Genomic DNA, 14,535 nt, shown 5'->3' on the forward strand with positions numbered 1-14,535 from the left:
GGTTTTTTGAGGTTGTCTCTTCACAAATTGTGATGACATTTTCTTCACTTGAGTAGTTTAGAATACCTACAAAACGATGTAAAAAAACTATTCAAACTAAATTCTTATGATTTTTTTCATTATTTTTGGAAAGTGTGGTAAAATTATCAGCAGAACATGTAAAAAGTTCAACAAAAGGTATCCGAATCTACCACTAATGAACCTCAAGAAATGTATGCGACTTTCAATTTCAATATTTTTGGGGAAATTTAAAGAACACGAAAAAACTCTCAGAGTGGAAATATTCATATGAATAGATCAGAAATAGTAAAACAATCATGTGGAATATTTCAAAATATGTTCGAATCGCTAGACGTTCACTTCCAAGCACTTCCAAGCACCGATGTTTTGCAAACGTTCTCTTTAAAAATTCCCCACAGATAATGGAATAAGATTATGTGATTTCGATGGTCAATTCCATGGTCCCAAGCTCCTTACCCATGAATCGTCAAAAAGCCTGTCAAACTTTGCGTTCACTTCTTGTGTACAATGTGGAGGAGCTCCGTCTATTTGGTACCAACATTTTCTCTGAACTACTGAAAGATAACTTCAACTCATCAATTCATAACAGATAATGAAATTCTTTGTTATTTTCGTCACGAATAGCAGTGATGTGAAAAATTTTGCGACTTACCTCCACATATCCTTGAATATAAATTTCGCGTATGAAATTGAAAGAGTTACAAATTGGATGTTTTAGTAATGAGAAACGGGGATACGAGTTTAGAATTGTATTTGGGAAGAATATTACCACTTGATAACTCCTTGATAGCTCCCACCATGCCCCAGTGGGCATTGTGACAGTGAAAGATGAACAAGGCTGTCCTTGTTCATCTTTCACTGTCTGAACCATTGGGCATGCTGTTTTTGGCGATTGCATTGGCTTAGGATGTGAGGGTTGAGCAAACCGGTCATCGGATGCCTGCTTCCACGTAGCCCCGCTGGATACGGGAATGACAGAATCACTTGTGGTCCTGTTATTCCCTAACTGAATGGCATCCCAACGATTTCCTAATCCTAAGGTGTGTGTATCCGTGCCGAGAGGATGGATGAGACTGAGCCTATCAGCTGTCACTATGGAACCTCTCAGATACCGGGCGCCCTCTCGTCGTAGCATCGCCTTGTCACGGTAATGCAGGGCTATGCCGTGATTGACCTTTTTTTCCTAGGTGCTCGTGGGACTTTTATGGACAGAGTAAACTTAAAAACTCTTTCTGACGCTGAGTCTACAGAGGAGATGGATGTTGAAAGTACGACTCCAACTCACCTTCCTGTAAATTTAGATCAGGAGCAAGAGCTTCTCAATTCTTCAACTCCTGATCCGATAACTGAACCAAAAAAAAGGTTTGGTGGTGCAGCCGGGAAACGACTGAGTTATCTCCTCAAGAGCGGGGTACCTTATGAAACCGCCTTACACAAAATTCTTGAGCGGCGTACACAGGTTAACAAACGTTTGCGTGATGATTCATCAACCAGAAGCGATAAAGCCCTCCACGGTCGGATCTAAAGCATCATCAGGTGTAGCTGACGTGCAAAAACTCTCATATGGGAAGGTTGTGCACGGCGAGGAATAGACTGCCTCGGGTTCTGCTGTACACTTTCACGGACCGCGGCGATGTTCTCGGCCGATCTTGCGTTCCTTGAACGTACTGGTATTGGCTGATTGTTTACTGAACCGGTCGTCTCAAATTTGGCCACCAAACGTTCAAGAGTCGACTTTGAAGGGCCACCAAGTCTACCGAAAAATGGGCACAATGCGCGCAACGTTTGCGTTAACGAATACTCATTTTGATAATAAAGTTTTATCATTTAAACGTGCTGTTCAATTGTGTAACTTGTCATGATGATTTGGCATAAACAACTGAATAATAAAGAAAAGATTTGACAGATGTCACCAAAACAAAATGGCCGCCACGAGGCGCCAAAATCTACCCGCGCCAATTGGAAAACCCTTTATAATAGCTACAAGGACCATATGTCTCACATTTTCATTGACTAGAGAAGTCCAGTGTTGCTGAACTCGCCTTGTAGGACTATCACAGTATGAGCGAGGAATGATTGTAGGAATGCTCGAGACCGGTACATGACTACAAATTTGTAGATTCCTTCGAATGTTCAGAAATCGAAAAATGTTGCCTTCTTCTTGCACTCACAGGTAGAATAACATTAGGTACCAGGAATTGACTCAATGACCCTCATTAAGTAACGTAATGATTCGTCTGGATATGTATGAAAACATCAGCATAGTTGTTCAAAGTGAGAACCTCCTGGTGATGCTAACTCGGTGAGACGGTGAGCGTCGAAAGCCAATATTTTTGTTCCGGTACATAAAAAGTGTTTTCGAAAGATTCATTTCACACCAGAAGTACCAAATTTTACTCATAATGATAAATGTGGATTTTTATGTAACGTACATGGTTGAATAAATGAAACTAACTTAAAAAACTACTACGGTACTCTTAGAAGCGATTTACAGCATGCACTTCTCAGCCGTCCCTTGTATACTTAATGCTCGGTCGAAACCTCTAAATTTGGAGGCATCTAATTGTCGACACCGTTTTTTCGGTGGAAAATGACGATAATAAATCGTATCAAATATCGAGTGAGGTGCGGTAGGTAGCAGCTTAACAGCCCAACAGGTTCTCTTTAGCATAATCATCGGCGCTGGAATGCAAATTACTATACGAAGAAGAGGACGAACTATGAAGAACAATGCTATAAACTCTACAAATTGATTGGGAAATATGCCCGTTGAGAATACAACGATTAGTTTCAGACCTCGTATTCACGGTTAAAAAATTGATTTATTAGATGTTTCGAGATATTCTAATTCGAATCGGAGATTTAGAAGATCTAAGATAAAACATCAAAAGGAAATGGCAGAGGTCGCTAGGTGTTTCGACAATTTTTTGTTTCTCAAGAATATTTAGTAATTTAGAAACAAACTGGTATAAGTATGATGTTATCTCTACTTCAGCCATTAATGTTTTATTTCTCTAATATCTGTATTTTCTCCAATCCCGTCAAATATCACGTGTTATTACTAATCTTTTCCCCGAAGTTTGGGGAAGACTTTGAAGTCAGTTCGTGTTGATTGTAATCCATTAAAATATAATGTCAGAAAAACCAGTCCTCATTCTTCTTCAAGGTTATTGAACTTGATATAGCAATGTAGTATAGACATAAATTCACTAGTTCAGTGAATGAAATTCATGTGACTCAAATTGGATAGTAATACGTATTGACACAAGCATATCCTCCTGAGGCTATTGGAATTAAAAAAAAATCAATACTAGGGTTCCGTCAAACATCACAAAAGAACTTGGAAGTCTAGAACTTCAATGAAAGCTCAGAAATGTGTCCCTCTTTTACAGCTTCTCTAAAGTCTATCCAAATCCAAGATCAACAAGATGTTGGTTCTGAATACGACCCTGGCCAATTCTTGGGATTTTCAATATCACGTGCGTAGAGAATATCAATGTTTACATCCACTCTATCTTGGATTTGAGTTCGTTTCAGTATACGTCAGATACTCATGAAACTGCCATACTCCTTTGGTTAGGGATTCACCCTGATGCATGCTTCCTCAAAATTATTTTGTTTCAAGAAGAATTTATCATTTGACTTAGTGTTACGAAACCGTTTTCCTTAACAAATATGATCGATTTCAGTACATCATTACATAGGAACAGATTTTGCTGCAGTGTGATAATCTGATACTCTTCACAGATCTCAGTGAATATGTTAAGATATGTCTTCAATTTCATGTTTTCAAATGAACCAAAAAAACCTCCTCTAAGGAGGAATGAGCTGGATAAAGATTGTACTAGTTCATAATTGTAACATATCGAAAAGAAAACTTCATAATGAATTGAATTGATGGAAGTAGCCGTTACTTCATGATAGAAGATCATTATGAAAATTGTAAAATGAAACTAACTTCCTATATTTTTATTCCAAGTGTATTTGTAACTAACGTTACTGCAGTTTTGTCCTGTAAGTACATTTTCAAACGAATACAATAAATTCGTTTGAAAATGTCCTCAGAGGACAAAACTGCAGTACCGTTAGTTACAAATACAAGTGGTATGAAAACATATGTTCAAATATGTTTAAAATATGTTCTCCGTTAACCAGATGTCGCACCCCTACGAACGACAACTCTCAGAAGTCGAAACTTATGCAAGCTAAGGACTAACGAGGTCTTACCTTTTAACGTGTAATTCCTAACACGGGTTGAACAATAGCATTTGAAAATCGATCGTTCAGCCTGCGGCTAGAACCACCGACCAACACGGCGGTCGATTTGAGTGAACAAAGTACCCACGTCGAACCGACCGGCTACCGACCGAAAAACAAAAACATAGGAAGTTTTACTTCTCAATTTTCATACTAAATTGATGAAAGGAGTAGTGTTTGTTGACACTTTCTAGCAATAAACTGAAATGAAAAAAGTCATTGAATTTGTTATCTTACTTGCAACAGAACTCAAATGTTGATGGATGTAGCCGTTACTACGTAATAGGAAATCATAATGAAGAAAAGAGAATTGAAACATTCAATGTTTTTTACCACTTTCATTTGTATAATGCCCTATAAGGATATTATAGGACTGCAGTTTCGTCCTATAAGGACATTATAGGACGAAACTGCAGTAACGTCAGTTACAAATAATACATTATACATTACATTCTAATTAGTCAATGGGCTATGCTTGAAGACTGGCAGTAAACAAATCTAAAGAAATGAACTTTAAACGTACAAGCCAGTCTCGGATATACCTACACAGTAGGTTGAAGGGACTGACGACTATCAGAAAACAACTACTCCCCTGGCTAATACCACGAAGGGCGTTCGATTATATCCGACGGGCGTCAGTGCAGGAATATTCACAGAAAATTTCCTACATATCCAATTGCCAATACAACTGAAAGGGTCGACGCTCAATTTTGGAACAGGCACACTTGCAGACTGGTTTCGGGCTCATTAGCCACTGCATATCCGAAATTTGCCCGATTTCTCTGAATAAGGAAGAAAAACTTTCTTATTAGTCAGTGGGCTATGCTTGAAGACTGGCAGTAAACAAATCTAAAGAAATGAACTCGAATATACCTACTGTGTAGGTATATTCGATACTAGATTGAACGTTTAAAGTTCATTTCTTCAGATTTGTTTACTGCCAGTCTTCAAGCATAGCCCACTGACTAATAAGAAAGACCATGAAGTGGGCGAAGCGCGCGGTATGTTGCAGGAACAGAACCCCCATTTTGATAAAACAAATTTATCATCTGCTATCCTTGTTGGAAGACCCTGTACAATGACTTTTGAGGTCTCTTTCATCTCCGCTCGCAAAAGTTTCGACTTCAAAGTTTATCGTTAGATGACAGGTGACATGTCGAAGTATGCATTACTGTCTTCAAGATATTGGAATTTATATGAAAATCAGAAGACCTAACACTGTGCCTTCTGGAACATCGCAGATGGTTCCTTTTTGTGTTTCAGCATCAGGAGGAATGTGTCATCATTGATGATTATGAATCGAAGATGTTAAATTTAGCAAGATCTCACAAATACCAAATCATCAACCATAGTTATGTCTATTAGTGTGAAAATTTTTTGCCAAAAAAATTATCCTATCAAATTTGTCTATTTCTAGTCATGTGTGTCGAAATAACCAATGAAACCATCATTACACTGATAACTACCCATGGATAGTTTTCACGGGTAGTTATCACTTATGTCATGACATTGCTAAGCAACCAACACAATAAAGTTGTTTGACATTTCAGTAATTCAATTTATTTCGAAAATGTCACTTCCTCGCTTTGGTGTTCAAAATGATGCGGCAATTGACAAAATCATTGAAGAAAATACACCATAAAATACTGTCAATAGTAAAAAATACACTTGGAAAATATTTATGGAGTTTTGTGACGCCAGAAAATATGAATTGGATGGAAATCGTACTCTCGAAGAGCTTGCATTAATACTCAAGGATTGGGCGATTAATATGAGAAAAAAGGATAGCATAGAGTTTAAGGAGGCTACTGTTGAAACCGTATGGAATATAACAAGCAAATTATTACAAGAAAAGTATTACAAGGAGTATAATATCATGCTAGACCCCTTTAAAAGTGTTGCATTCAAACAAGCGCGGAATGCACGCGACGCAGCACGAAGAAATTTACAAACAGATCCCACTAAACGCAAAACAAGCTCAGTACCATTAACTCCAAATGAAATGAGTAAAATTATAAACTTTTGGGATGAAAATACCCCTATAGCACTCCTACGCAAATTTTATCACATAGCAGCGGTGGAATTGGCTTGGAGAGGTGGTGAAGGTGCTGCTTGCTTAGTTGATTATTTTCATATCGAAAAGGACAACAATGGATCTCCAACTAATAGGATAGAATATAATCCAATTTTCAGTAAAACCTGCCAAGGGGGTTCAAAGAACTGCGCCTCTAGCAAATGGTTAGTTCAAAATAGTGATAACAATGCTTGTCCTGTCAGATTATTCATTAAATTATTATCAAAACGAGGCACAAATATCAAGACAAATAGACTATTTTTAAGGCCAAATCGTCACTGGAAGACAGGAAGCGATAACTGGTATGACAATATGCCTCTGGGTAGAAATATAATCAACGGATGGACGAAATCTTCTGCTGAAGCAATTGGCTTGGATACGAAACAGAGGAAAATAACCAATCACTCTAATAGAGCAACTGCAGTCAGTCAACTAGCTAAGAGTGGAGTTCAAGAACAGCAATTGTTGAAAATTACTGGGCACAATAATGGAAATTCCATAAAACCTTATTTGAATATTGATCAGGAACATCATAACCAAATAATCAATAGTATGCGTGGAAACACCTATGCGGTAACCGAGGCAAATACAGCAAGATCAACGGAATATCATACGAATTGTTCTTTTAATAACTGTGTGTTCAATAAATAATTTTGTTCGAATTGCAAAAAATTTTCTCACCGAATATCCCTCGAACATTGATAAATAACTCATAATTTTATCACAACTTCCTCAAGCACGTTATTTTAGGTAACATCCCTCCGCCTTCGGCGTCGGGATGTTACCAAATAACGTGCTTTCGAAATCTGTGATAAAATTATTTCCTTAGTTATCAATGTCCTTGGGATAATTATAGCTGACAATCTTCATCTACTGAAACTTTCTATCGCCTGACATTTTATCTCCTAATTGGTTCACCTGCGTGGCTCCTTCAGTCTAGTCCGCATAATATATTCAGTTCTAGTAGCGGATCTATCAATCCGCATTTGTATTGTGTCGGAGGCAATATGTTTCAATTAATTGTTAGTGAACGATCTTATAAGCTTGGGCGGCACTGAACACAACAGTACCACGATACTCACGCCTCGTGAGTACTTCGCAATTTGCATTTCGATGTTATAGTTGGGAGGCCCGCATGAATATTTCTTCGGTTGGTGTTTTACATTCATTCGAGTTCGAGATACATATCTGATGGTCGAGTTCCACAGATCGGCAAACCTTGGTGGTTTGAAATCATTTCAAGATAGAATGTGATTTTTATGTGGGTCGTGGTGTGTCAGACTGATTTTGGTGCAATACTGATCAAAATAATTTCACTTTTTCTTCGTATCCACTGCGAAGGTTACCTTGCAACGTTTTATTTCATCAACTTTCTTCTTCTCTATTTAGCGATGGCTATTCTTGTATACTTCACCTTTGCTTCTTTCACTACATCTTTATTCTTTGCGGTATCACTTATGTTTTTCCATTCCGCTTCTAATAGTGAATCATTAATCTTTATTGTTGTCTTTTTCAACTACTTCTGACTTCGGCTAAAATACCCCAGTTGAAATAAGACCGAAGTTTAATACAATTATTTGTTATGTTAAGTTGTTCGAAAACTATCCATACATTTTTAATCCACTTTATAGATTTTCTTCAGTTACAGCTCACATATACGTATTTGTGAGTTGAAAATGCCTACAAATAAAGCCAAACGATTCATCAACCTTATTATGAAATATCAGCAACATTTGATATAGTGTATTTCTTCAATGCCCCCCCCTTTTATTTTTTGAACGGGTCAACTCAAAAAATTGAAATTTGGGATAATGAAATCAATGCATAAATACTTTATTTTGTAGTGAAATTGGCAACTGGGCGCCATCTGGGAAAAAAATTAAATAAAAAGGGGGGTCTTGTGACACGTCATTTCGAAGCTCCTTACGAATACTTCACAATCCTAGAATATGAAGTCAATAACTTCACCCACTACAAAATGGCGGAACATTTAATAATTTCCCGAAGACAAACACATTAATAGCGATATTTCTAGAAAAATTCCTTTTTATCTACCATATGGCAATTCCAACAACGCAATAAAATTTGTAAAGTTATTTTTTGTTTGTAAAAACGTCAAAAAATGTCAGTACGACAATGAACATCATTGTTCAGTTAGAATATCCTCATTTAGTTTTCGGTTTAACTAGTAGAAAGATACCACGTCAACAATCTCTAAAATGGTCAATTCTCGTCCATTGGAAGAAAAAATTGAAGCGATTTTTATTTACGGTGCGACGCGTAACGACGCGTAACAATATCCAGAAATAATTAACGTTTGGGCAGGAATATTGGGAAACCATATTGTAGGACCTCTTTTTATTGATCGAAACTTAACAGGGGAACTGTATTTGTATATGCTGTGAACTACTGTTGACCCTCTCATCACTGAAATCGTCGAAGCGAATCCTAATGAATTCGATATGGATATTGTATTCCAACAAGATGGAGCACCACCACATTACTCCAGACAAGTAAGAAACTATTTGGATACTACTTTTCCCAGTCGTTGGATTGGCCGTCGAGGACCTACGGAATGGCCAGCCCACTCGCCAGATTTGAGACCTTTGGACTTTTTTCATGGGGCTATTTGAAGCGAAAGGTGTACGAAACTGAACCTGCTTCAATATTGGATATACGGCAGAGAACAATGAATATTTATAGAGATATTGACGTTAATGTGTTCGAAAATGTTCGGCGTGAAATGTTGGATAGGCTGTTCATATGTCGAGAAGTTCAAGTCAACCATTTCGAGCATCTTCTGAACTGACCTCAAGCTTATTACCTAATATTATGTAGTTGAATGTCAATGTATTCAAGCAATTATTAAAAGTTCCGTCATTTTGTAGTAGTTGAAGATATTGACATTATATTGTTGGGTTGTGAAGTATTCGTCAGGAGCTTCAAAGTAATGTATCACAAGACCCCCTTTCCGTTCAAAATGCATTGATTTTATTATCCCAAATTTCAATTTTTGTGTTGTCCCGTTCAAAAATTAAAAGGGGGTGGGACATTGAAGAAATGCACTGTATATGAATTCCAGAATGAACATATCATCATATCTTAATCTCCATGGTAGACGACGTGGTTAATAGACTAAAATGACCATAATATTTACAAAAATATTTTTTTGGACCAAAATAGTGAGTTTGGAATCATTTCTTGCTCCTTGCCACGGAAGATTAGATTCAAGCCAATATCTGTCGTGGTATTGGCTAAAAAAATAGTGTTCTCTGACAGGGCTTTGCCAAATTCTATGGCAAAAATGTTAGAGATAACAAACTGTGTTGTTTCCATGTGTCCTACACTGATAAGGATCTGCAACTACTTTCTTTGTGATGAACCTCGCACACATATCACCATATAGAAAGCTGGGAGAGAAAAATGTTTGAAATTTAATTTCAAAATTTCATTTTTCTAAGTATTTATTGTTCCCCTGTGTGATAGTTTGTCGAAATCTGTTTTTCCGTTAACCAAATGTCAATCCCCTACAAACGACAACCCTCAGAAATGGAAACTGGACGAGCTGAAAATTAACGGGGTCCTACCTTCAAACTCATTACTGGAGAAATGATAATCTTATGAGAAATGTTTCTGTAGTCGAGAAGTACGTTTTTCAGCATAATTGTACGGTACAGGCTCATTTGGTAAAAAATAATTGCACCAGTTTTTTGAGATGCTACTTCAACAGGTGAGCGTTGTTTGGAGTTTCTTATAAACATAAGAGCTTTTTAATATATCACAAAATGGTTATTCGTCAAAGTGTGTACTACCAGAGGATCAGTTCATTGGCATCTCTGTTCTCCGGATATTACACTCACGGACTTTTTTCTGGAAATTTTTGAAGAACGGGGTATATAAAAATCGCTACGATGGTATCGATAATCTGCAGATAGCGATAACGAGTACCGTAACATACGTAGCATTGACAGTCGTACCGTTTTAAGGTCTACAAGAAAGGTTTTTAAGTATGTCCTAAAGTGTTGATCAAAGAAATGTATACAAAGATACAATTTACTTTTGTACAATAACTCCAACAATAAATATGTATTATTTTGTTTCGAGTTCAAATTTCATGGCCAACTTGGCGAAAATTTCAATAGGAATTACTTTTGGTTTCATAAAAAAATATATTTTTTGGAATGATTTAAAAACACAATTGTTTTTTTGCTAGCACCACGTCAGTAAGCGGAAAAAACACATATATTTTTCCTGTTCAATCGCAGTCTTCCAAAATGAGGAAGTTAGCAATATCGCCAACTTGGATGTGATCACACTGTATATGAGCCTGATGGATTGTAAATGGTATCTACAATTAGGTCAGTCGAAGAGAAAAAATCGTTCAGGAATGTCACTCAAATGTGGATTCGCAAATAACCAATGATCGATAACAAATATTATTCAACGGTAACATTCCTCATTTGAAATGTTGTTGAAAAATTGGAAAATATAATATATCAGAAAGCACGTTGTCTTTTTTATTATTATTATTATATATACTTTATTGCCCATACCCCGGGAGACATGGTTGACAAAGTTAGTGAATGCATATATGTATATATATTCATGGGACATGAATGTCCCATGCTAGGTTGAAAATGATCGGTATAGAACTCAGTCAAACTGTAATAGGGTCTACTACTCAAAATATCTTTGAATATTGTTCTGTACTGATTGGTATCAATATTTATCTCTTAAGAGTAACTCGGCAGATTGTTATACATCTTCACACCATCGTGGAGTCCGTGATCATAGAGTTGTCAGGGATAGGTAATTTTTAATTTTTTTGCATGCTCTGACGAGTTGTATAGTAATGGGTGGTAACCTTAAATTTCACAAGATATTTCTTAATTAAACACACTGTCTCCAGAATAAAAAGAGCTTCAACCGTCAACATTTTTTTATCTATAAATAGTTGCCTGCATGAGTCACGAGGTTTAGCTTTGCACAAGTATAGTTTAGCTCTCTTCTGTAATACAAATACAGACTCCAGCAAATTGAGGCTACAAACCCACCAAAAAGGTATACTGTACCTTAAGTGAGACTCTACCAATGCGTGATATGCTGTTTTCGCAGTATAAACTCCCAGTTCTCTAGCAAAAACTCTCACTGCATAAAAGTCGGTGGAAATTTTACTTTTCCTTTTTCTGATGTGAGCGTCAAATTTCAGTCCACCGTCTATATACAGTTTCAGAAATTTAATACAATCTCTGTTCTCAATGATACCGCTCGCTACAGACAAATTCTGAAGTGAACATTTGAAAGTCTCAATATCTGTTTTAGAAATATTGAGGAGAGTAGATTGGAATCACACCAAGACTTGATTTTTTGTATATCATGAGCTATTGTCTCATGGAGTATAGCTATACCTTTACTATGCCACAATATAGTGGTGTCGTCAGCGAAAAGGGTTCCAGATATACTTATGTTCATCAAATCGTTAGTATACAACAGAAACATTATGGGACCGGGAACCGATCCCTGTGGAGTTAATGGTCAAACATTTCACTAAATGTGAATGAGTTAACTGTCAAAAAGCAGCTCAGATTATTCACTTCAATATGTGTGAAAACCAAACTATTTGAGTTGCTTTTTCCAGGTTAAACTTCACTCTATCACAGATTAACACTTTCGAACACCTTTTCTTAACAGTTCATTCAAGAGCAAATAATTTCAATACTATAGTGCACCAAAGTCACTATCATTTAATTCTGTTTCACGACTTTCGCTCGCCCTGCATATTCCAAGCATAACGTTTATATTCTAACACTAAATAGGTCACTCGTTGGTAAGGGAAACTTGTTAAGAGACTTCACTGTTTCAACTTGTCATCGATCTAAACTCGTTCCGAAAAACAATTTCCGAAAGTAAATATATTCTCTGCAGAATGATTCGAGTATCCTTTTCTGAACAAGTGATTGCATAACATCTCTATCAAAACTACGTGTAGAAAACAATAACAGAATTATACAATTCCTCAGAAAACTTTGATAATCTATAGTGTATATATATAAGAGCAGGTATTTAAAAATTATTTAGTTTTTAGGTGAAAGTTGCAAGCTATTTATTGTATCATTCTGGAAAGTTGTTTCAAAAATTAATGACGAATTAAATGTTATCACACTGCAACTAAAATACCATCTCAGGTTGTTACCAACACCAATTTGAAATTTGGGATGAATTTAACAAATTTTTCATCAGTATCTGGTATATTTGACAATAATCATCAACCCCTATAGACGCTTCCATAATATTCAAAAAAAGTACTCATATTCGTGAATGCAAAACAAAATTCAATTACATCCACCGAAATTTTCGAATTGGTAATTCAACAATAAAAAATCAACCCTATACGTCAGAAATCACAAATGATGAAAGATATTCAAAAAGTTCCTACCTTTTTCTGTGGAACATGTGTCTATGGAGGCCTCATTTGTCCGTGGTCGCGTGGTCGAACTTTTTCGACCGGGAAGGAAGCAAGCGAGTCGGTCGATAAATGTCGGCAAACTGACTGACCCGATGCCGACGTCGCCGTCTCGATGCCTTCGATTCAACCCCTCTTCTCGCCCACATACAGGGATAGTTTCGCCAACGCGACTATATCCTGTTGGTAGGATTCCGATGGAAGGTTGGATAGGTCGAGGACATTCGAGGAGTCAGGTGGATTCTGAAATAGTTTTCAAATCAATAATTTGGACGAGGCGAATTAACGAAATGTGCAAGTCGAGTCTCATCAAGTATAGATCAGTTCTATCATATTTTCTCATATTTCGATATTTTCTGTGTGAAAAAGTCCAAGCACTCATGAGGTTAAGGTGTGTGTGTCCATTCTTGAAATCAATGGCAGATTCAGTTCTTCAAAACCTTCTGTTAACCAACTTGTTTAAACAAATATTTTAGAGGAAATCGTTACTCAGTAAAATACGTATAATAATCCAGGAAATTACTCAAGTAGCTTTGTGCGAATATAGGAATAAGATACTATCACCAAAGATGACAGAACTCTTGCGTTTCTAACAGCTAATTGATCTTCAGTTCCTACAACTGAAAGAAATGTAATTCAAATGTTGAAAAACCTTGGAATGGATGAGTTACTATGCCTGGATTGTGATCCATATAAAATACTGATATTGGCAGACCAACTCATCTCCCTAGTTTAGGACAAATACAATAATATAGTGAAAGAATGCCTAATAGGAAGACGAAAGAAAGAAGCAAAAAAGACCTTCAAACCATCACAATATCATTCACCAAGCGGACAATATATGGGGACTAGGCCTCTACAACTCCGAGGTGGTGAAGAGATACTTTTTTCATAGAGAAGTGATACAATTTTCGGGACCAATCTAAGACTAGTACTTAGACAAAATGAAAAGCTAGGTGGAGTTTAGTACCAATGCTGGCCAGAACAGATATGGGGCTAAAATCAAGCCATATGTATTGCCTATACTCAATGATATATAATGAAAACACTTTATTCACGCCAGTACGGAAGCACTGCCTCTCAACAGTGTATAAGAATGGAATAAGCGTTTTCCGAAAACATGGGAGAAATATCACGTCAGACGACTCACAGGTGGAGACTAAAGTTAACTGCCCACAATTTTAGTCTTCTTACTTGAATATAGAGTACTCATATGAGAAATAGGAGAGTGGTTAGCAAGGTTCTAATACTTTTTACATTGACAATATCAGTATAAGTCAAGTTGCAGACATCACCACAACTCCTTTATCTGAAGTTAAGATTCCACCTCAGCTCTAGGGATGATCCTGAATCTTCCACTTCAGGAAATAATCAAACAGCAAGCGACCTAGGTGGACAGACGAAGATTTTTTTCCATTCCATTGAAGTTCATGCTGGAACACAGAGCCAAACAATAGTAGAAGGTCTGACTTCCAGAATCATAACTGATTGAGGACTGTGACAGCTCTTTGAGACATCTAACAGTGAAACCAAGTGGTGTGGGTGTCTTTCACAATGTAATGAAATGAAATGAGGAAATTAATGTCTTGTCAAAATAAGCAAGCAATATTCCTATCTTTATTTTAGAAGTCTATTGTGGACGAAAATCCATCAATAAGAATATCTCTCATGCCTGAACATTCTATACACGCAGAATTGATATTCGGTTTCATGTTATAAC

The 14,535-nt window shown here is 36.8% G+C and overlaps 1 protein-coding gene across 1 annotated transcript in view; it reads right to left on the bottom strand.

The window, feature by feature from the left end:
- The window catches only part of LOC111504691 (uncharacterized), a 213,708-nt gene extending 200,816 nt beyond the window's left edge, over positions 1-12,892 (bottom strand). The window contains exon 1 of the mRNA XM_074177267.1: positions 12,789-12,892. Coding sequence (XP_074033368.1) covers positions 12,789-12,805 — 17 coding nt within the window. The 5' untranslated portion in view covers positions 12,806-12,892. The remainder of the gene's footprint in view (positions 1-12,788) is intronic.
- Between the last annotated feature and the right edge of the window lie 1,643 nt (positions 12,893-14,535).

Source organism: Leptinotarsa decemlineata, unplaced genomic scaffold (genome assembly GCF_025532065.1).
Source record: "Leptinotarsa decemlineata unplaced genomic scaffold, Ldec_3_MD MMD2_tig00002974_RagTag_RagTag, whole genome shotgun sequence".
Classification (NCBI taxonomy): Eukaryota; Metazoa; Arthropoda; class Insecta; order Coleoptera; family Chrysomelidae; genus Leptinotarsa; species Leptinotarsa decemlineata.